The sequence below is a fragment of the Aquila chrysaetos genome, chromosome 17, assembly GCF_900496995.4.
Source record: "Aquila chrysaetos chrysaetos chromosome 17, bAquChr1.4, whole genome shotgun sequence".
Taxonomy (NCBI): Eukaryota; Metazoa; Chordata; class Aves; order Accipitriformes; family Accipitridae; genus Aquila; species Aquila chrysaetos.
Genome location: NC_044020.1, coordinates 1,150,984 through 1,170,911, shown reverse-complemented (window position 1 = coordinate 1,170,911; position 19,928 = coordinate 1,150,984). Strand labels below are relative to the sequence as shown.

Here is a 19,928-nt window from a genome sequence, read left to right as displayed (position 1 = left end):
TTTTTGAAAGATATGATTGTATTATGTGCAACTCAGTTGCTTACATTATAACTACAAAATATTTTTGGGTTCCTGGAAAAAAAAAAAAAAGAAAAAAAAAAGAAAAAGACTAATAAATGTGTTTGGCTGCTAAGCATTTAACGCTCGTGGTTTTCTGCACGTTTCTTCCCGCCGCCATCTTGTGCCCCTCACCCCCGGCGCGGCCTCCTCCCGCCAGGGGGCGCCGCCGTCTTCCGCGCCGGGGGCGGGGCGCTCTTCGCGACGGCGGGGCGGGGCCGCCGCCCGCCCCTTATCCGCGGCCGCGGGCGGCCGCGATCGCTCCTTCGCTCCGCGCCCGCCGCTGCCATGGCGACCCCCGGCGCCGAGGAGGACGCCCTGGCGCGGTACCGCTCTCCGCTGGTGTCGCGATACGCCAGCGCCGAGATGGGCTTCAACTTCAGCGAGAGGAAGAAGTTCGGGACCTGGCGCCGTCTCTGGCTCTACCTCGCCCAGGCTGAGAAGGTAACGGCGGGACGGGACCGCGGCGTGTGGAGAACGGTCGTGGCGGAGGCTCTTCGCCGCCCCGTCCCGCTTCCCTGAGGGGGGAGCTCTGGCGGGGGAGAGCCGGTTACCGCCGGGTGCCGAGGGGCGGCTGGCCGCCGGCCCGGTGCTTTGCGCGGGAAGCGGCGGTGAGGGCCCGCCGCGCCTTCCCGGAGCTGCCCTGCCTCGGGAGGGGAGACGGAGCGGCGGCCTGGCTCTGCCCCGGGGCGAGCGGGAGAAAGCCGACCCCGGCGACCTTCGGGGGCCCTTCGCCTCTTTCGGGGGTGGGGGGGAGTGCGTGCAAGCCCAGTTTTACACAACCCTTCGTACGCAATCCTCCAGGTACCTGTCATCCCGCAGCAAATCGCCTCTTCTTGTCTCACGCCCTCCCCCTCTGCGAAATTAGTTTTGTAAAAGCTTTGCTAAGCGGAGGGGGGGTTTGGGGGTGGGGGGATTGCCCGCTGAGCAAACACCGGTGTCCTTCTGAAGCGCTTGGCTGTTTACTTTTCAGGAGGTGTGACTGATGAGACCCGCTCTCGTTCAATCCGATCGCGGTCAGTCTGTGCCAGCCGGACCACCCCACGCATCTGCAGCCAGTTGTTTTTAGGTAGACAGCCCTTGTTTCTGAGAGAAGTTCACTTTTGGCCAAAGTGAGCAGAACGGTTAGCCCAGAAATGCTTACGACGTTTCTAACAGGCCAAGTGCCTCAAAAAAAACCTGATAGCACGAAAGATTGGTGTCAAGTCAGCTGTTAGGAAGCAGTGACATGAGAGCACGTCCATGTGATTGCAAGCTGTTGTGTTAGCAGATTCCATGGAGTTAAAGTTTTTAAAATGTAGTTTAAGCTAAACCTTTCTTTGAATTTTGTTCCTATTAGGGGTATGCGTACAGCCTACTATTACTTCTTTGTTGAGACAGTCAGTTTTTAGGATGCACTAACTTGATTCCTTGTGACTGAGAGGAAGACTCGTATCAGGTTTTTGATAATGAAAAACCTGTAATATGTTCCCAAAAAAGAAAAAACCCCACAAAACTACCCTGCCTTCTGACAGCGTAGCTTTAGCTTTCAGACTCAACAGTTGCCCATTTGTTTTGTACAGAGTCCTTCAGTTTCCATTCTCGAGGTACTGGGGTTGTTAGGAAGCAATCCAAGCACAAGGTCTGGCTGTTACTGTTAGCATAAGGGCAGAGAAGCACCATGCTGGAGAATGAACAAGCAGCGCGCACTGTCGTTAACATGTTGCTTCTCCATTCAAGGATCATACCACTACAGCAGCCTCATCGATAGTGTGCTGCACCAAACGTGAGGTTTTAGAAGCTGAAGGTGTAATTACACAGCTGTGTTAATTAAACAGGAGTTGCCTTCTGAAATACTGCATGCTAAGTATTGTCACAGTTGAGATGCTGGAGCGAGCAGACTGCAAATGTCATCCAGTATAGGAAGTGTCAATACCAAGAACACATGCTTAAGGAGCTTTGCATGTTCAATGGTTATTTAAACACTGTTGTATCAATTCCAGCAGATAATCGTTGCTTTTTCTTCTGTTCAAGAATAAAACACTTTACATGACTTGTCTGATAGGAGAAAGCAAGCTGCTGAAAGAACCAGCGTGAGACTTCTAGGTTTCCACTCCCAAGCCCTGAACTTGGGGTTCCCCTGTCTCTTGACCCTTGCTTTGTCTCCCATGGCCACCGCAGTTTTGTTCCCAGAAAGCAGAGACAGATCTTGCAATTTCCTGAGCACCCTTTTCATAGTGGGAAGAGGGAGACTACTATTTTTATCTGTCTCCTCGTTCCAGAGGAGTTTGTCTTCTGATGTCAGCTCTGGACTGAAAGAGGAAGAGTCAGCTACTTTCAGCACCTGTTAGCTCTGTCAGTGATCAGTTAGTTACAGATATAATCAGTTTCCTCAGGTTCCTTATTGGAGATACATAGTATTTCTTTTTCCCATACATTTTATAAAAAAAAAAGTAATGAATGAACTATGGGTCCATATTTACTCCAGTACTTAGCCTCACTTTCAAGCCATTTATCTATTGCTTCTCCAGTCATTCTTATTGAAGATACATGATATTTATTTTGGGGTACATTTAAAAAAAAAAAAGTAATGAATGAACTATGGGCAATACTTATTCCTGTCTTGTAGTACATCACAATATTAAGATCTAACCATAGGTTTTCTGAAAGCTGCAGGGAAGTAGTAAAAGAGGGGACACACAGTTTAGCGATGAAGTTTTAGGTAAAGTACAGAGCCAGGGAAAATGGTTTCAATATTCACGCTACTTCCGGGAGAAATTTTCAAGTAGTCCACTTGGAATATGTGAAATAAGAACTGAAAAATTATTTCACTGGAAACTGGATTCGACAGAAAACCTTTACAGTTGGTATTTTGTTCCCTACAGCAGGCAACATCAGGAGTTTGAAACGGGAGACTCAGCAAAGCGTGTGATTAATAAGAGAGATCTCCTTAAACTAATCTTTTTCCCAACTGACAGTAGTTAAAGTTTGGTTTAAGAGCTGAAGCGTGTGAGTTTATACCCATCCCAAAACTCCAGTTTATTTTTTTTTAGCATAAATTCATTTGTATTATGATACTTCTATTAACACCTCATTGTTTGGGGTTTTTTTTAATCTTGAGGTCTTGACCTAAACAATATGTTATTTGAAAGTCAAGTACAAATTTCATGGAGCTCTTCTATCTCGTAGAAGTAGCTTTGACATCCTGCAGCATCAAACTGACTAATAAAATGTTTTGCACATGAAATCTGAATGTTTTCTCTCTTATAAGAGCCTATGGTAGTCCTCAAATCTATTTTTTTTGTCCAGTTTAAGTTTCATTGTTTTTTCTGTCATATGTTCTTTATTAGATGAGCAGCCCGGTGTTCTCATTCTGTTTGCAGGAGATGTTCCATGTCATCTGCCTGCTCTGCTCTGCCCCTAAGGAACAGGGATGAATGAACAGTCATAGTTGTTAGGGTGGCGCATCAAAGTTTTGGAACAGCCTCGGAGGAATGACGCCTTAAAAGCAGAATCCAGAGAGCACATTGCTGACCTGTAGTGCTCTGGAGAAAACCCTCTGTTCTCCCTCGGGTAGTTTTCTGAGTTGGTTTTCTTAGGTAGACAGGTTTGAAGGACATTCGATTGCTTTCTTCCTGATGTACTGTCAGTATCTGCAAAAACCGATAAGGAAGAGGGCTCGTGATGTTTGTGAACGCATGAGAACAGCATTTGCCTTGGCGCTACCCTACCCTGCTTGTATTCCTATGACAAGTAGTCCCATTTCTTGGGGATTATTTCTTTACTCTCTGTATGGCTGTCAATGACTGCATACTGTGGTCAGCTTTTCCCAGCGGATCATGGATGTACGAACAAGGCCTGAGATTTTAATCTTGGCACAAGAGTGTATTGCCTGCTGAGCTGCCTGTGTGCTTTCAGGCAGTTACGGTCTGTATTAGTACACCTCAAAGACAGCAGTCTGGGGCCAGGTGCTTTTCCTCATTTATCTGGACACTCATGGCTGCGTATACACTTGTAGCATCACGTTTTAAGTTGTGTGGATACTAATTATCTGACGAGGACCTTGAAGGTACATCGGCTTTACTTGCTGTCTTCTCTAGTTCCAGATTCCACATCTGCAAAACATTTTTTCAGTCGGTTTGATTCTGAACAGAACCAACTTTTTAAATACTTTGTGTCCTTGAAGCATCCTGGCTGGTGACTTCTAATTACTAATGCACAAGACAATAGTATTTTAATTTGGAAAAGGCAGTAATGCCAACTTCATTGTGAGGCTTTTAAACTCTCAGTATCAGGAAAAGACATTTTTCTCAGCTTAGTTAGCTTGTGCAAGTATAGAGCTGTGCAAGAGTTATACCAGTGTGTAATTCTGTGGTTTGATACCCTACTCTGTTTTTAAGTCAGCTTGCTGAAAAGGTTTAGCAGATATTTTTGAACGTGGACTAGGAGCATTTATCTCCTGCTTCCAGATCAAGTAACTCATTTCCCAAGCTTCCAGATTCAGACTGAGATGAAGTACTTCAGGACTTTTGGAAAGGTTCAAACATACATACCTTTCCATATGTTCGAAGCCCACTGTTTAACACTCGTGTAGGTCTAGTTGTGCTCCAAAGAGTTCTTCCTGCCACAAGCTATCTTGTCACATGGTAGCTGGATTGTACCCACCCAAAGGGTAAATTTCATTAAAAGAAGTTAAAACTATACTGTGTTTATATCTCTTTTCTCCACGTGTCTAACTTTTGTAGTTGTCACAGGGATGTTACATGATTGAGGAAAGTACGAAGCCCAAGAGGAACATCTAAGCGTGAACACTGTCCTATCCTATCGGAAAAGGTTGGACAACCCTCAAATGAAAGCATTTGCTGTTACAGCTCTTGATTATGCCAAATTGCCATGCTTCTGTGAGATATCCTATAGGAGTACATTATCTAAACAACTTCTGTCTCAATTTGGGTTGTCTCTTAAAAAAAAGAAATAGAAAGTTCTTTTCCCCTTGCAGTCACTTGGGCTTCCTATCACAGATGAGCAGATACAGGAGATGGAAGCAAACCTGGACAACATTGACTTCAAGATGGCAGCAGAGGAAGAGAAGAAGCTGCGTCACGATGTGATGGCCCACGTTCACACCTTTGCCCACTGCTGTCCAAAAGCTGCAGCCATCATTCACCTTGGAGCAACTTCCTGTTACGTAGGGGATAATACGGTAATGTAATATTTTCAGTTTCCTGCCTGCAGAGCTGGGCGAAACACAACTACAGTTGCTTACTTGATAGCTCTTTATGAACTTTTCTTTATAAAATAATATTAAATAGATTTTTCAGACACTTTTATTAGTTTTACTGTTGAAGTTAATTCCTCTTTATCCTAGCTACCCCAGGAAGGCAAGCTCCTCTAGCCTTTTATTCTTTTGGTATGAAGCAAGATCTGTCTGGAAACTAACTGTTCCCTAAACTCTGCTTGCACGTTAAATATTCAAGGAGATAAGAAATCATGAGTTGCAAACGCATGCAGAAATGTGTGACCTGTCAGTTACGCCAACGGGACAAGAGTTCAGTGACTTACAAAACAAGGCCACTTTTGATATGCGCAGCCCATGAGCTTTCAACTGCTGCTTGGAGCCCAGGTATTAATTCAGGGTAAATAAAGCTTTTAGTGGCCAAGAGCATGGATAACTGTCTTAAGTGAAAAAGGAAGTACCACCATTCTACAGAACTGTAAAATGTTTGTGAAAAACCTGTCTAAAACCGAGTGCAAACTAAAGCCTTATTTCTCGGTATATATTGCTGTTCCCCTGTGTCCAAGTCACTGCAACTTCACAACCGCTTTTTGTCATACAAGAACCTGCCACGTGATTTTTTTTAACTTGCTCCTTTGCAAGCCTGTTTGGCTTTTGGGTAATACTACCCTCCTTGTGACACTTGCACCTAGCTGTACCTCAGTCTCAAAAGAAGGAGTAAAGATGACTGCTGCCTGATCAGTCTGCTTACTTCTGTGCTGTCTTTACCTACAGTGCCTGTATTTTCCACTTGGGATGAATGATTTAGTCTGTCCTTCCATGGGCATCCCGAGAATCTCAAAATAATCATTCATACCCAGTCAGTGGAAATGGATCTTCTACTGCCCAGTGTGACTTTCTGTGGCTAGTACAGAAGTAGTAATGATGGACCCAGCATTTTTGTCATAAGAAAGTTCACTGCAAGTTCCGGTACAAGAAGGAAAGCTGAGCTTTCATTTTAAGAGTCTTTTGAGCAGACAAAGTGTATTTTAATTAGCTGTGTCCTCTCTGAGAGAAGCCATTATGTCTGGTCCTTCAGACACGGCCCAAACTTCCTTTCTTTGCTTTTTTCAGGATCTGATTGTCCTCCGTGATGGGTTTAACCTGCTGCTACCCAAGGTAAGAAGGTGGTTGTGCACAGTGTCTCAGAAATGGGCAGTGCTGATGTCCTGTGAAAAGCCTGTGTTTAACTTGGATTTTCCTAAGCCTTGCTGGGAAGCTAGGAGGAGCTCTCTGTTTGGGTTATCCTCAAGAATGTGAACAGTTATCTGCCTTTCCTTTCTCATGTCTTTTCGCAAAGCTTCTTTGCTCACCATGGGAATTATAAGCAACTCCTTGTTTATCTGTGCCACAGGTACTAGTTTCAGAAAACAATTGTATTGCTTTCAGGGTCAGCTTAGGCATTCCCTTAACTGTCTTCCTAGGAATGTGTCAGCATTCAAGAAGCTATATAATACACTTTTCTGCGGTCAAATATGGTGGGAGTGTAGTGCAGTGTTGTCTGTCTGACCTGAATGTCTTGGCACCCAGTTTGCCCTGGACTGTACATGTGTCAGTTATACTCAAAGCAGCTTTATTTCTGACCAATTCCAGGAATAATACCCGGGGATAAACCAACTGCAGGATTGGGTTGGACATGAGGACTAGACTAGTTCAAGCTGAAGTCCAACCACTTGTATCATCTCTTGCTTGAGTTTTGTAGCAAGCAGGAATTATGTGCACACTCTGAAAAAATGAAACACACCATATTCTACAATTAGAGGGGGGGGTATTCAAGGACCGCGCAGTTGTTTCTCTCCCCTTTTTCTCAAAATGTTGTTGTGCTTAAGCATGCTAGCTTGTGCTGGGGTTTTTTTTTTTGTTTTCTCTCATTCTGCTTCTTTGCTATCCTTCCTGCATCCACCAGCTCGCAAGGGTGATCAGCCGCCTGGCCGACTTTGCCGAGAAGTATGCTGACCTGCCTACTTTGGGCTTCACTCACTACCAGTAAGTAGCCATCAGCCTTTGCTTTCATTTTGTCGTCTGTGCTTTGGTTAAATTGAACTGCAACTGCTTTCTTTCATCCTTTTTCCCATCTCTGACCAGTGGCAGTTGGTACTGCTGGGCATCATTAAGACATTGTTGGTGGTTCAGAAAAGGAGTATGTGCCTAACTCTAGACTTGTCTCAGGAAATTGAACTGTTGCTTTGACTAGCTGTCAGCAGTTGTTTTAACACAGCTTCATAAGGAAGGACTTCCTGGCGAACATCGATGTGTATATTCTGGGCTGTTTCAAAAAGCATGGCTAGGAATTGCAGTAAGCCTGTCTTCCAGTCACGTTTTCTTTATGTTTGTTTTTCTGTCAGTTAAGTTAGTTTCAGCTGCAGCTTAGAAAGGTCTGTTACTGACTACTGGTTACTACAGCTACTCTGTCACTGTAGCTGAAGCTTTCTTCTAAAGTGATGATTCAGGATACATCTGTTTTCATACATCCCTGTATGGATCCCTGGGAAGAATCAGGAACAATTTCTTCTGTTTAACAAGATGATACTGTTTCCTGTCTCTTGGGAAACTTACACTTCTTGTGCAGCACTTCTGACGTTGAGTGCTTGTAGGATAGGATAGAATAGAACAGAACAGAATAGAATAGCATATTTTTAGGCAGACTGCTGAGTCAAAGGACAACGACATCTGCATAAGTCTGTTGTTGGGGTAATCTGCTGCTTCATGAAGACGGTTTGCTTTCAGAGGCATTAAACCGTACACCTTGAGGTAAGCCTGGATCTTCTGCCCCGGTGATATGGAACACCGGAGGCAGGGAAATTAAGCACAGGTCTTGTCAGACTCAGTGTCTGGCACTTTAAAATTTCTCCCAAAGGAGAGTGAGAGCATTGTGTCAGTTCTCTGGTTAATTGTCTTGCTGTATATGCCACGTCAGTTCAATCAGCTCTAGTCCTAGGTCCCTCTTTGCCTACAGCTTTTTGGAGTAGTATTCTCTGGGCTGTTTTATCTCGGCTTTTGGAAGGAGTACAAAGGAGGATTCAGGAAGTGTATGTGAGGTGAAATCATAAAAACTAAGGTGAAGGAGGCATTGACACCTCGGTCTTTTCTGTGTCCTTCGTCAGCGGGGCCTCTGCCCCATTTACGAACAGGTCTGTGTTTTCCCTAGCCTTCCCTTTTCCTGCTTACGTGCTGGCAGAGACCTTTCCTGGTGCCTTTCGCATCCCACACTAAGTTCATGCGGGTGGGCTTTGGCTTTCCTGGCCCCATCCCTGCAGTGCTGGACAGTTTCTTTGTATTCCTCCTGGATCGCCCGTCCCTGCTTCCACATCTTCTGTGCTTCCCTTTTTACGTCTGACCTTAATCAGGAGCACCTTGTTCTTGTGCATATGCTTTTTTTGAAATAGCATAGGGGTTGTCTTTGGAGTTCATGTGGATAATTTGAAGTATTTCAACTTCCAGGTTCTGCGTCACAGCCCCATTTTCTCCTCAAAGCGTTTGCAGGGGGACAGTGTGGTCGAAGCTCGCAGATACTTATTTCACGGTGGAGGTCTTACAAAAAATGTTGGCTGACGGTATTGTTAATTACCACACGTTTGCCCGGAGGCTGAGGAATACGTTTTTATAAATAAAAAGGAACGGTCCCGTAGAGGAATCGGTTACGATCGCAGCGGGTGCCCAGCTGTTTCCGCACGGAGAAGCTCCCGCCAGTGCTATAGGTTAGCCAGGGTGACCCCCGGGCGAGCAGAATCGGGGATGGGGCGATCGGTGCACGCCCCCCCGCTTCCCCCGGCGCCCCCCCGCTGCTCTCCCGCGCCGCCAGGGGGCGCCCTCCGCCAGCGGAGGCGCGGGAGCCGTCCGGGGATCGGGCCCGGGGATCGAAGTGCCGTTAGCGGCCCCGACTGAGGGTTTTCCGCTTGGCGGAGCTCTGGAAGAACGCCGTAAACCCGTTCTAGGTGGTCCGACAAGTGGGTCTGCGGTCGCTTATCTTGGAGAAACTCTCAAAAGCTGTAGGAGGGAAACGCCGGCGGAGACCCGCTCTCACATCTCTCTTCGTCCCCTAACACATACAGAAACTACAACGACTGTTTTCTCTTGCTGTAATTACATCTAATTGCTGAAAAGAATGATCACATCCTCCGTACCATTTACTGGTGATACATGTGTGCCGTTACATCTTCCTGCATAAGCCAGATCCTTTTAATTTCTGCTCAGAGGAGTCAGAGACACCAGCCTGCAAAGTGTGGTCTTTGGGGAGTTACTGTGCAAATTGTCAATGAGTCACATTCTGTTCTTGGTTGTTTTCAGACCTGCACAGCTCACCACCGTGGGGAAACGCTGCTGCTTGTGGATTCAGGACTTGTGCATGGACCTGCAGAACCTGGAGCGGGCTCGGGATGACCTGCGCTTTCGGGGTGTAAAAGGCACCACTGGCACTCAAGCCAGCTTCTTGCAGCTCTTTGAGGGAGACCATAATAAAGTAAGTCAGACAGCCCAGGGCGTAGACTTGCAGTCTTGGCAATTCTCCCCTCTGGAATGCTGTTCTGTTTGGGGGAACATGGAGATTCTGGCATCAAATTCACAAGGGCACTGTGATCCCTCTGAGGCCCACTGACAAGGTCCTGGGTGAAAGTGAGCAGAATTTGGGGAGGGGGTGCTTCCCAGCAAGTAAAACGTTTGTTGACAGTAAACTGAGAAAAGCAAAGGACCCTTTTTACTGTTGCTGACCTTCCTGAGTTGTTGCATTCTGAGCTCTCTTTGTTTTGTTTTTTTTCTTCACCCTGAGGTTGAAGAGCTGGACAGATTAGTGACTGCAAAGGCAGGATTTAAACGGTATGTAACAAGCATACTTAGTCATCTATGTTTGGTGTTAGCAAAGTGTGACTCCTGCTGTCCGTGTTGGCCCAGATTCCCCTAGCTGCCAAACTGACATCTCTGCTGCTGTTGACTTACCTCCCCTTGCCATCTTCCATTCCCAGTTGCAGCTTCCCCCAGGAAACTTCACCACCTCAATAGGCCACTTCTACTTCTCTCCCTGTCAAAGCACAGCTGTCCATTTTTCCTCCATTTTTCTCTCTCCCATCTGCACGCTCAAAAATTGACAACCTGAATCCAAAGTTGTTCTCGTCAGGGCAGAATGACAACCCTCCACTTTAAAAGCCATGTCAGTCCTTGCTCAAAGCCTTGCAGTACCACTGTATCTGTCTGGAGCACTCAACTCCTGTGCTTATTTTTAGGGCTTATATGGTCACAGGGCAGACCTATAGTCGCAAGGTGGATATTGAAGTCCTGTCTGTGCTGGCCAGTCTTGGGGCATCTATACACAAGGTGAGCGCCCTATTTGTATACATTGGGAAGAGGGGGAAACATTTTAGATCTTGAAGAGAGGGTGCTCATGGTGCAGGATGCTCTTCTCAAGAAATATTAATTGGTGTTCCTTGTTCAGCTGTTCTCTCTGTGATCATGTAAATTCACCACTGGGTACATGCCTAGTAATCAAACCTCAAAGATCTTAAGACCAGTGGCAAATAAAGCAAGTTTACTGAGCAGATTCTGAGATGGGTTAACAAATCCCACACCAGATACTAGTCTAATCTATGCTAAATTGATCCAATTAGAGTAAATGTCTTTCCTAGTGGTGTACGAGTTTTTAAATTTCACCATTTGCTCCTAGTTAATTGCTTCTCTGATAATGGTGTTATTCTCTCTGCCCTTGTGGATTCTTTTCATTGATTTATTTCTGTTCCCTCCCTCCTCCTCCTCTTGGGCTAAAGTGATCTGTGGTATTTTCTTCTGGTTTAGTTTTATGGGCTGGCTGGTTCAGTGAGCACACATTATCTGTGTTCGCAAATCACTGTGTAGTTTTGTTATGCATTTTCACTGTTCCCTCCTGGTATCTATTTCATTCCCTGCAAGCATTTACCTTTCTCGGAGTCCTGTTCTATTCTAATACAGTAGACATCTTTTTTCCTTCTCCTTTCTTGACTGGGATTTTTGGGCCAGGAAGTATGATTGCAGTGTCAATTTTTTTGTCAAATTTTTCACTGTCTCCCAAATTTACTTCTTGGACACAGATGCAAACACTTCTCCAAGAACACTAACAGGAGTATGTATTGGTGTGTGTTAGTTTGGTTCTGTTTGTTAATTTCTTGGGCTTTTTTTCTAGATTTGTACTGACATTCGTCTTTTGGCCAACCTGAAGGAGATAGAGGAGCCTTTTGAGAAAGACCAGATTGGTAAGGGATGGGAGACATTTCTTGGACCGCTGTATGTATCTTTTCATTTATGCTGGTGCAGCCTTTTAAGCAAACTTTGAAATGTCACTGACAGAAGTTGCTTTAAATTAACTGAGGTTTGACATTGTTAGTATTTTGGGTCCTTTTTAAAGGAAAAAAAAAATGCCCTTTACGCAAAGGTTTCTGGATAGTAAGTAATTAAAATCAGATTTGTATTTCTGTAGTTCCTGGGTTTGGGGGGAGAGCAGAAGCAGTCACGTATTCCCCACAGAGGAAGGCTTTGGTCTGAGGAGTACTTAAAGTGTTTTCCATTCCTTGTGAAGCTAACTGGAGCTGCAGGTTTTCAGCTTGACTCAGCATTTTGGCCTTTATAAACAGACAAATTTGGAACAATGAAACTAGGCTGGATCCTTGCTGGAAGAATACCAGTGATGTGACTGTGACATTGGTAGAAGGGGAGAAGGAAACGTAGAGTTTTGGCTCTTGGCTGGAAGAAAGTTCAGGCAGGCACCCTAAATAGTTGCGTAGGATTGAATCGGCAAATTAAGCCTTAGTCGTATTTGTTACTTGAATCATTCTACGTTGGTTTTGATATCCATTCACCAGAGCAACAGGCAGCCGTATAAGTACCTGACTTTGCCCAATAACATTGTCCTTCAGATGGGGTCTTGAACACTGCTAAAGTTGCTGTGGGTAGCCTAGAGAGATGGCACTAAACGCTGCATTAAAAATGAAGTCCATATGTTTTTATGCGGTAGTACTTCTTGTTTTCAGAATTGCAAAATGCCTTCTCACTTTTTTTTCTCCCCCCATTTAGATGTTTCTATTCTGAAGGGGAAGCATGGTGGTGTCATTTTCTTTATTCCATTTTGTCCTTAGAAAATCATCATGTTTTGAGGCTTTAGTCAACAACATGATTCCTGACGCATTTTTCTTATCTGGGGGAGGACCTTCATCTCTTCTTCCTGAATGCACTACTTCTATGTCCTGTTTCCATCACTCTTTCTCCTTGCACAGGTTCGAGTGCTATGCCTTACAAGAGGAATCCAATGCGTTCAGAACGCTGCTGCAGCCTGGCTCGACACCTGATGACTCTGGTGCTGGATCCCCTCCAGACAGCCTCTGTGCAGTGGTTTGAGCGAACGTTGGATGACAGTGCCAACAGGTTTGTTTAGATCGTGCAATGCAGCAATTTCAGAAGGTCTTGTGCAGGAAGGTCTGTTGACGTATTTAGAAAATACTGTTTTTAAACTTAAACCACAAATTACCACCTTGATGTAAGGCAGTCTCAGTAGAATCTAGAGACTACAAACTGCTTTCCTCTCTAAGATCAGATGAATACTGTTAGGCTTTTTTTAACCTCAAGATCTTCTGAAAAGTAAACCAGCAGAGAGAGGGAGGGATGCAGAAGCCATGGTAATAAATTGCTCTCGTAGTCTTCCTGTTTCAACAGCATACCGTAGCAGTTCTCACATTTCTCAAATTTTCCTCCCTGTTTTGAATGTGTTTTTTGACCCTGCTCCTCTTCACTTAAAGAATAATTCAATTTTATCTGTAATCACTTAACCCTCCAAATAATCTAAAGAAACTTATTTTCATCTCTTTGTCAAGTGTTGATCTTTACAAGTAGTTCAGATCCTAAAGAAAGAGCACAAACGTTATTTCTTTAAGTAATGTTTCATGGAAACGTGTGCGGGTCTTTTAGATATTGCTCAGCAAACTTTGCTTTGTTTTCTGGTTCTTCATTATGACTATTTTGAGATGAGCAAAAGTTATCTGTAATTATTTTCAAGTAAATTACAGCAATCAAATTCAATGCTTCCATCTTCCAGTTAGTACTAAATTTGCATAACGCTCATATTTACCTTTGAAACGTTTTAGTTTCAAAGTAGTCTTCTGTTGCTGAATTCAATCTCCTAGAATCTTAGATATCTATAGATCTTTAGATTTCTGAGATATGGGGCTTGTGGAACAACGAACAACAGCAGTTTTGGCTGTAGACTAGTGTTCAGATTGTTGATGAGAATGTTATTTTAAAAATGTCTCCACAAACATAACGTCTGCATAAAATTTCATGAAAGCATAGATCTTTTCCCAAAAGGACTTTACTCCACAGCTGCTAGTCTTGTTAAGAAAAGAGCTGCGTAGGCAGCAGAAAACAATGTAAATTTAAGAAATTGGATACTGGTTGATATGGTGTGTGTATTTCCCAATAGCTACCAAGTGTTGAGAGATGTACTGGAATGTTTCAAATTTTATTTTTACCTCATCTCATAGAAAGGGTCATTTGTCCACTTCATAACCCAATTTAAAAATTCTGTGCCTTGGATTTTTCTTGTTAAAGCTATAGTTTTGAAAGGAGAGCAAGCCAGAGAAAATGCAATCAACCTACAAAACAGCAAAGTCCTTTGAAGACAGTATGATAGAATTGGGGGCCTTAAATGTAACACAAGGTTCAAGTACTAGTGTATTTTAAAAGGTCACGGTTAAGAATGGGCCAGGCACTGCTGTCACAGGTGGGTGATGCTGTAATTGCTGCACTGTGACACAGAGCCTTTTGCCTGATACAGCTCAGTCCCCATTACTCCTCTCCTTTCCCTCCTTTCCTTTTTGTCATTCTTTTTAGTCAGGAGCCTCCTTTGTGACCAGGAGCTGGTCTCTTGGAGGGATCCCCCACCCCACTAAGCACAGGCAGGCACAGCACGACAGTGCAGCACATCTTACTCCTGGAACGTAGGATCAGTAGACAGATCAACACAGAACATGGGGGAAGATAGTCTCGTGTGTTTGCTAGCTCTGTAAATTGCTGCCCTCTTTCCTAGCTGTGTAATCATTGAATTATCTTGGACCTTTCTATGTGCGCCTTTACCATTTCTCTTCCTCTCTCTCCCTTTCTCTACTGACCAAAAAAAAACCATCCCAAAACCCTCCCGTCTCCCCAGTTTGAGAGCTGCTATAAGGTGTTTTTTAGCTTTCCTTGTCGTGACCTTTAAGCGACAAGCAGCACCTATAAGGAGAACAGTTCCAGCTTTAGGGCCACAGTGATGCTATTTATGGAATTATTTACAGAAACTAAAGAGCTGGATCTGAGGTAAACTGGAACATGGCCTTTATTGCTAACTGGGGCCCTGGGTATGTGTTTCATAGGCGCGTGTGTCTGGCTGAGGCTTTCCTCACAGCTGACATCATTCTGAGTACACTGCAGAATATCTCCGAGGGACTTGTGGTCTATCCAAAGGTAAAGCAGGAGATAATGTGTGCAGTGTTGCATCCTTGATAATTCTGCAGCTGTGCCAAAGTGTATAAAAATCCTCCCACTCAAAGGATTACATTTTTATCTGTTAGTTCAAACGGTCTCTGAATTTTGCTCTCCGTTCTCACTATATTCTCACTGTTTGCAGGACAGGTATGAAAGGGTACTTGTTGAAGCCAAAAAGTAGTAAATTAAAAATTTCTCAAAAAGGATATTTTTCCCTGAACTACACAACAGATCTGTAGAACTTGCCGCCAAAAGATACTGTCAAGGCAGATGTCGTACAGTCCTGTAACTTACCTCCGGGTTAAAAAAAAAATTCATTGGACATCTTTTCCACAGTAATATCCCTTACAAGATACAGATTCTAAGTATTATCAGCCTCAACACCCAGATTTCCACAGCTAAGTTCAAAAAGAGAAATTATCTTTGCATCATTGTCCAGTCCTGGAGATTCGAAGGGAGAGAAAAACTTCACTGAGAGTCCCAGTTGTCTACAGGATTGCTATAATGCTGTTTCTTTTTTCTGTTTCGTTTGTTTTGTTTTGCTTAAGGTGATTGAGAGGAGGATCCGGCAGGAGCTGCCTTTCATGGCCACGGAGAATATAATCATGGCGATGGTGAAAGCAGGGGGCAATCGTCAGGTACTAATGCAGTCAAAAATACCTTTGTTCACTGCCTGGCATTTCACTCCTGAGAAACAAAAGTACCTGGGCTCTTGTCCTGACCATCTCACCTTTCTTTGTTCTCCACCTACTCCCACAGAGTTTATTAATATTACACTGGTGCTGCAAAGCCAGACGCTGCTCTCTGAGGAGAGAGCAGTTGTGGAGATCCGTATTTACTGTTAGGAACACTGTGTGTTTGAGCTAATCTGGCTGGCTGTGCTGGAGAAGAGGAAGACCTATTTTTATATTAGGTGCTAGTAGGCGTTTTCCTTTTGTAAATGTTTGAAGGAACTTGGAACAGAGACTGGGCTTCTTTAAATGGAACGTGTTGGCAGTTGGCTACCTTATAAATTAAGAGAATGAATCAGTGCTGTTAACAAAAAAGCAAGTGAGACCATTCTGAACCATTCATTCATGTGTCACTCTTCCCTAATTTATGGTCCTTCATTCGGTTTTCTGTGTTCAAGCAAATTGAAATGAAATGTTTTCCTTAGTAAATAAATCCAGACACAATTAGATTATATTTCCTTATCATTTAATTTCACAATTCAGTTTAAAACTGATAATCAAATTTGTATCTTAATAAAACAGCTTATTTTCACTTACCTTTAGATCATAATTTTTCCTTCTATGATTTTTATTTCTACATCAGGGACAGAAGTTAAACTTGCAAGATAGTAATAGCGGAAGGGTTTGCTAGAAGCTTTGAGTAGGATATGTGGTTCTAGTTCTCTGAAACACTTCTGGGAACACACCCATGATGTTAGCCAGGAAAAATCCTTTTTCCTTTTCTTTTTTTTTCTCCCCATGTGTGTCTGATGTTTGTCACAGGCTCAGTCAGTAAGCTTCCTAACTAAACTTATTAAGGGTCAGATCATGTGGATAAGTTTCATTATCTTTTCAGCTAGTTCTCTTTCTAAAGTATCCCATACTTACCTAAACAGTCCTCTCTATTTTGATTAGATTGAAGAGTGAATTTAATTTGTGTTTTTTACTGGCCTGCCTTCTTTCTGGTGCTGTTTAATTACAAATCTATAGAGATTAGTACACTTATAAAATCTGTTCTTATTCACATTAGTATGTTCTGTTTCTGTTTTCATGTGCTGGGAACTCCAGAACAGCACGTTTTCTAAGCTTTCCCACCTCATAGCATAGAAACTCACTTCCTGTCCCCACCACTGAACAGCTCCCTCCCCTAAAGATCCAGAAGACAGATCTGTCAACCTGAGGCAGGTCAGTGCTGGAGCAAGATGGCCTTTGCGTGGAGGAAACAAGGAACAGGAGGTAATTTTCCTCCTAGCTGAAGATAGATCAAGGATAATACATGTGAGGAGAAGATTCTTACATGGCTGTAAATGCAACCACATGGCTGTATTTTAGGGCCAGCAAGGCAGCATCTGATTTTGCGGGTGGTCCCTGACTACAGTTGGGTTCCCTTGTTTTTACAGATTGATTCCATGGGAAATCGAGGGATTAGGAAGTGTTTCAGAAAAATTGTTATAAGGGTTTTGCCAGTCTTAGTGTCATGTGAGGGTTATTGGGGAGAGAATGTCTTAAGGCCCTCAGGTTTGTAAGGGTTTTTTTCCCTTCAGTCTATCCTTATGTAAGCCATGGTTTACATAGTCTCACTGCTCGTTAAGTTAGACAGGTTCTTTTCCCCTTTCCAAACCTGTAGAGGTTTTACATTGTTGTGCTCCCAAGATGTTCCATACAGGGGATGATTAGTGGTGAATAAGGAATTCCTTTATTACAGTTCATAGAATATTTTGGGAACAGCTACTATAGTCTGTCTTTGGAAAAATCATGCAAGTAGGGAATAGAACAACTGAAAAAATCCCGGTAGTGACTCCTAAGAGTATTTGGGGAGTTTGAGGAAGTGTAAAGGACTCTGGTGTTGTAAGATTGCGGTATATTCAACAGGGAACATATCTGTCATTCAGACTGTTTTAGCCTCAAAGGGTGGATGTGGAAGGATGAAGAAAATCTTGTTTTAATACAGTGGTATATGAGACACAGCAGTCCAAGCTGCATCTCATTTGTATGCTGTCCAGTGCAGTACGCTTTGATCTTTTTCTCCCTCCAGCACAAGTTAGCGGGATGAACATGTGCTGTCAGTAGCAATGGAAAGACTTTTTTCTTTTCCCCTCCTCTTCCCCCTGCTGCTACAGGATTGCCATGAGAAGATTCGTGTTCTCTCCCAGCAAGCAGCTGCTGTTGTGAAACAGGAAGGGGGTGATAATGACTTCATTGACCGTGTCCGTGCTGATCCTTACTTCAGCCCTATACATAAACAACTTGAAAGCCTGTTGGATCCGTCCTCCTTCACTGGACGTGCTCCTCAGCAGGTAAAGTAGTGGAAAGAGGCTACGGGTGTTACAGGTTGTAATGCAAGGTGTTGTTTAATCCTGCATACTCTTGTGTGCTGGAGAGTGTACACGTTATGTACCTCTGCCCATACTACTAAGGCAGACACATTTCTCTCTTTTGGCTTCCTTGGCTTTCCTTGTGGGCTTCACGTTTTTGGCCCTGGACATATCAGACTGCTAGGTGTCTCTGTGAAACAGACACCCCAGTGAGACGAGCAGGTCTGAATGGGGAGGAGAAGGGAACCCTTTCTTTTGCTAATTTTCTCCTCCCTGTCTTTCTTGAACAGGTGGCAAAGTTCCTGAAGGAGGAGGTTCGACCAGCGCTGATTCCATACCAAAGCAAGATGGGTGGGAAAATTGAGCTGGCACTTTAGATATATTCTGCAAAGCTGTGTGGGTACAGGAAGGTAATAAAAGCCTGATTGAACCAGGTCTGTTTGCTGTGTCACGTTATTTTGGTTCTCTACAGTACATTTAACCCCCAGAGCTTACAGCCACCTTGATTCCAGATGGGCTTTTCATTCTTTGTCTGCTGTTTAATCAAGCCTCCATCTATTGTGTGCTGAGTTACGGAGAAATGCTTGATTGTGACAAGGTAACTTTATCATGGTACCTTTCGCTGGCCCCTTACGGAGCACAGCCAGCTGTTTAAAGAGCAATGCCAGGTGCTGCCTGACATTCATGTATGACTTGTTGAAGAGCAGGGATAAGGGGAACTGAGCCCACTCCCATTTCCATCTTATTCATCTGCTCTTAAACTTTCTGCACAGGTTTCTCAAAAGATGATAAAAGGTTGTCCTGGCTTTCAGAGTACTGTGATATAGGGAGCAAACAGGCAAAAAAATTAGGAATAATGAAAGGGAGAGGCCATGGAACTTCTTGGCTCATCAAACTGGTGGTCCTTCAGTGCTCCCTTGCTGGTTTAACACTGTAGCTGTGGCTCTGTAGCTTCTGAACATTGTATTTACAGCAGGTGTGGGTTAGGAACCAGCCATTCTGATTTACTTTTCCAGGTCCTTTGCTGTAGGTGCTTGATACTGAATGGTAGGTGGACTCTGGCATGTGAAAGTCATTCTCTACTGCAATTAAGTTTTGTCTGATAAGGAAAGAAAAAAGATGTTGGAATTCACTGGATGCCAGAGAAATTCAAGAGCTTTTTTCTTATTTCTGACCCTGAATGTTCTGTTTGTAATGTGTGTGCTTTACTGGACATTCAGTACTGGACCAAACTCTTCTCCCTTTGACTTAAACTGGAATGATTCCCTTACCTCTTCTTCCAGTGTTGTTACAATACAGCCCATTTCTTTTGCTTGAGTGCAATAAAAAGCTCCCTCTTTCCTCTGTTATTTATTCAGACTCTCAGAGGTGACATGATCAGAATTAATTGATTATTTTTTCATGTGTGATTGCTGGAGAGAATTAAGAAAAGCAGAACTAATTGAAAGAAGCTACCTGCTCTCTTTGAGGCCATCATTGTTTAAAGAGGATTTCAAAATACAGTATGTTTTAATGAGGCTTGTCTGTATTAAGTAGTCAGAGAAGTGGGAAGCTTCAGGCCACGATCTCCTCTCATCTAGATTGCTCTGGCTTTACCTTGCCTCTAGACTATAGCATTCCAAAAGTCTCAAACATTTGTGAGTTTTATGGTGTTTAAAATATTTTGCCTGCTCATGCTATTAACAGTTAATTGGCCATCTGTTTGAAAAGGATAACTCTAACTGAACACTGGCAATTTTCAAATTATTACTCAAATGGATAGCCAAGAAGGAAAACAGATAGATGCGGAAATCCTCCTTTTTTGGTCCTCTTTCCTTCTTCTTGGTGGGATTAAAAACAACCAACCCTGTGCAGAGAAAAGGAACAGCTAATGTATCTTTTTCTCATCATCCGGAAATAAATCTTGGTGCTAGGTAGAGGCTGCCAGCTGTGAGGCATTGGACCTGTTTTCCTGGAAAGTTTAAAAAGAGTAACAGTGGCATGGGGAAAACATCACCCTCCTAGAAAACTGTGGCACGGTACGCAAATCCTTCCGGAGACTTCTCTTTGGAAGAGCTTGGTTTGGGACCTCGTACTCTTTCCTCCAGCGGAGCTGGCGCAGGCACCAGCCAGAGATGT

At 43.7% G+C, this 19,928-nt stretch overlaps 1 protein-coding gene across 1 annotated transcript; it reads left to right on the top strand.

Moving 5' to 3' along the window:
- Positions 1-251: 251 nt before the first annotated feature.
- On the top strand, positions 252-18,245 carry ADSL (adenylosuccinate lyase). Its single transcript, XM_030040767.1, has 13 exons — positions 252-501; positions 5,036-5,239; positions 6,386-6,430; positions 7,218-7,297; positions 9,599-9,770; positions 10,077-10,123; positions 10,528-10,618; positions 11,457-11,526; positions 12,544-12,691; positions 14,674-14,764; positions 15,334-15,423; positions 17,616-17,792; positions 18,101-18,245. The coding sequence occupies exons 1-13, from the start codon at positions 346-348 to the stop codon at positions 18,185-18,187; spliced, it is 1,458 nt and encodes a 485-aa protein (XP_029896627.1). The 5' UTR covers positions 252-345; the 3' UTR covers positions 18,188-18,245.
- Positions 18,246-19,928: the final 1,683 nt, after the last annotated feature.

Excerpts from the sequence above, each read along its gene's own strand:
- ADSL (XM_030040767.1), top strand. The coding sequence starts at position 346 with ATGGCGACCCCCGGCGCCGAGGAGGACGCCCTGGCGCGGTACCGCTCT. Across the intron at positions 502-5,035 it reads ACCTCGCCCAGGCTGAGAAG|TCACTTGGGCTTCCTATCAC; the intron begins GTAACGGCGGGA and ends TTCCCCTTGCAG. Across the intron at positions 5,240-6,385 it reads GTTACGTAGGGGATAATACG|GATCTGATTGTCCTCCGTGA; the intron begins GTAATGTAATAT and ends TGCTTTTTTCAG.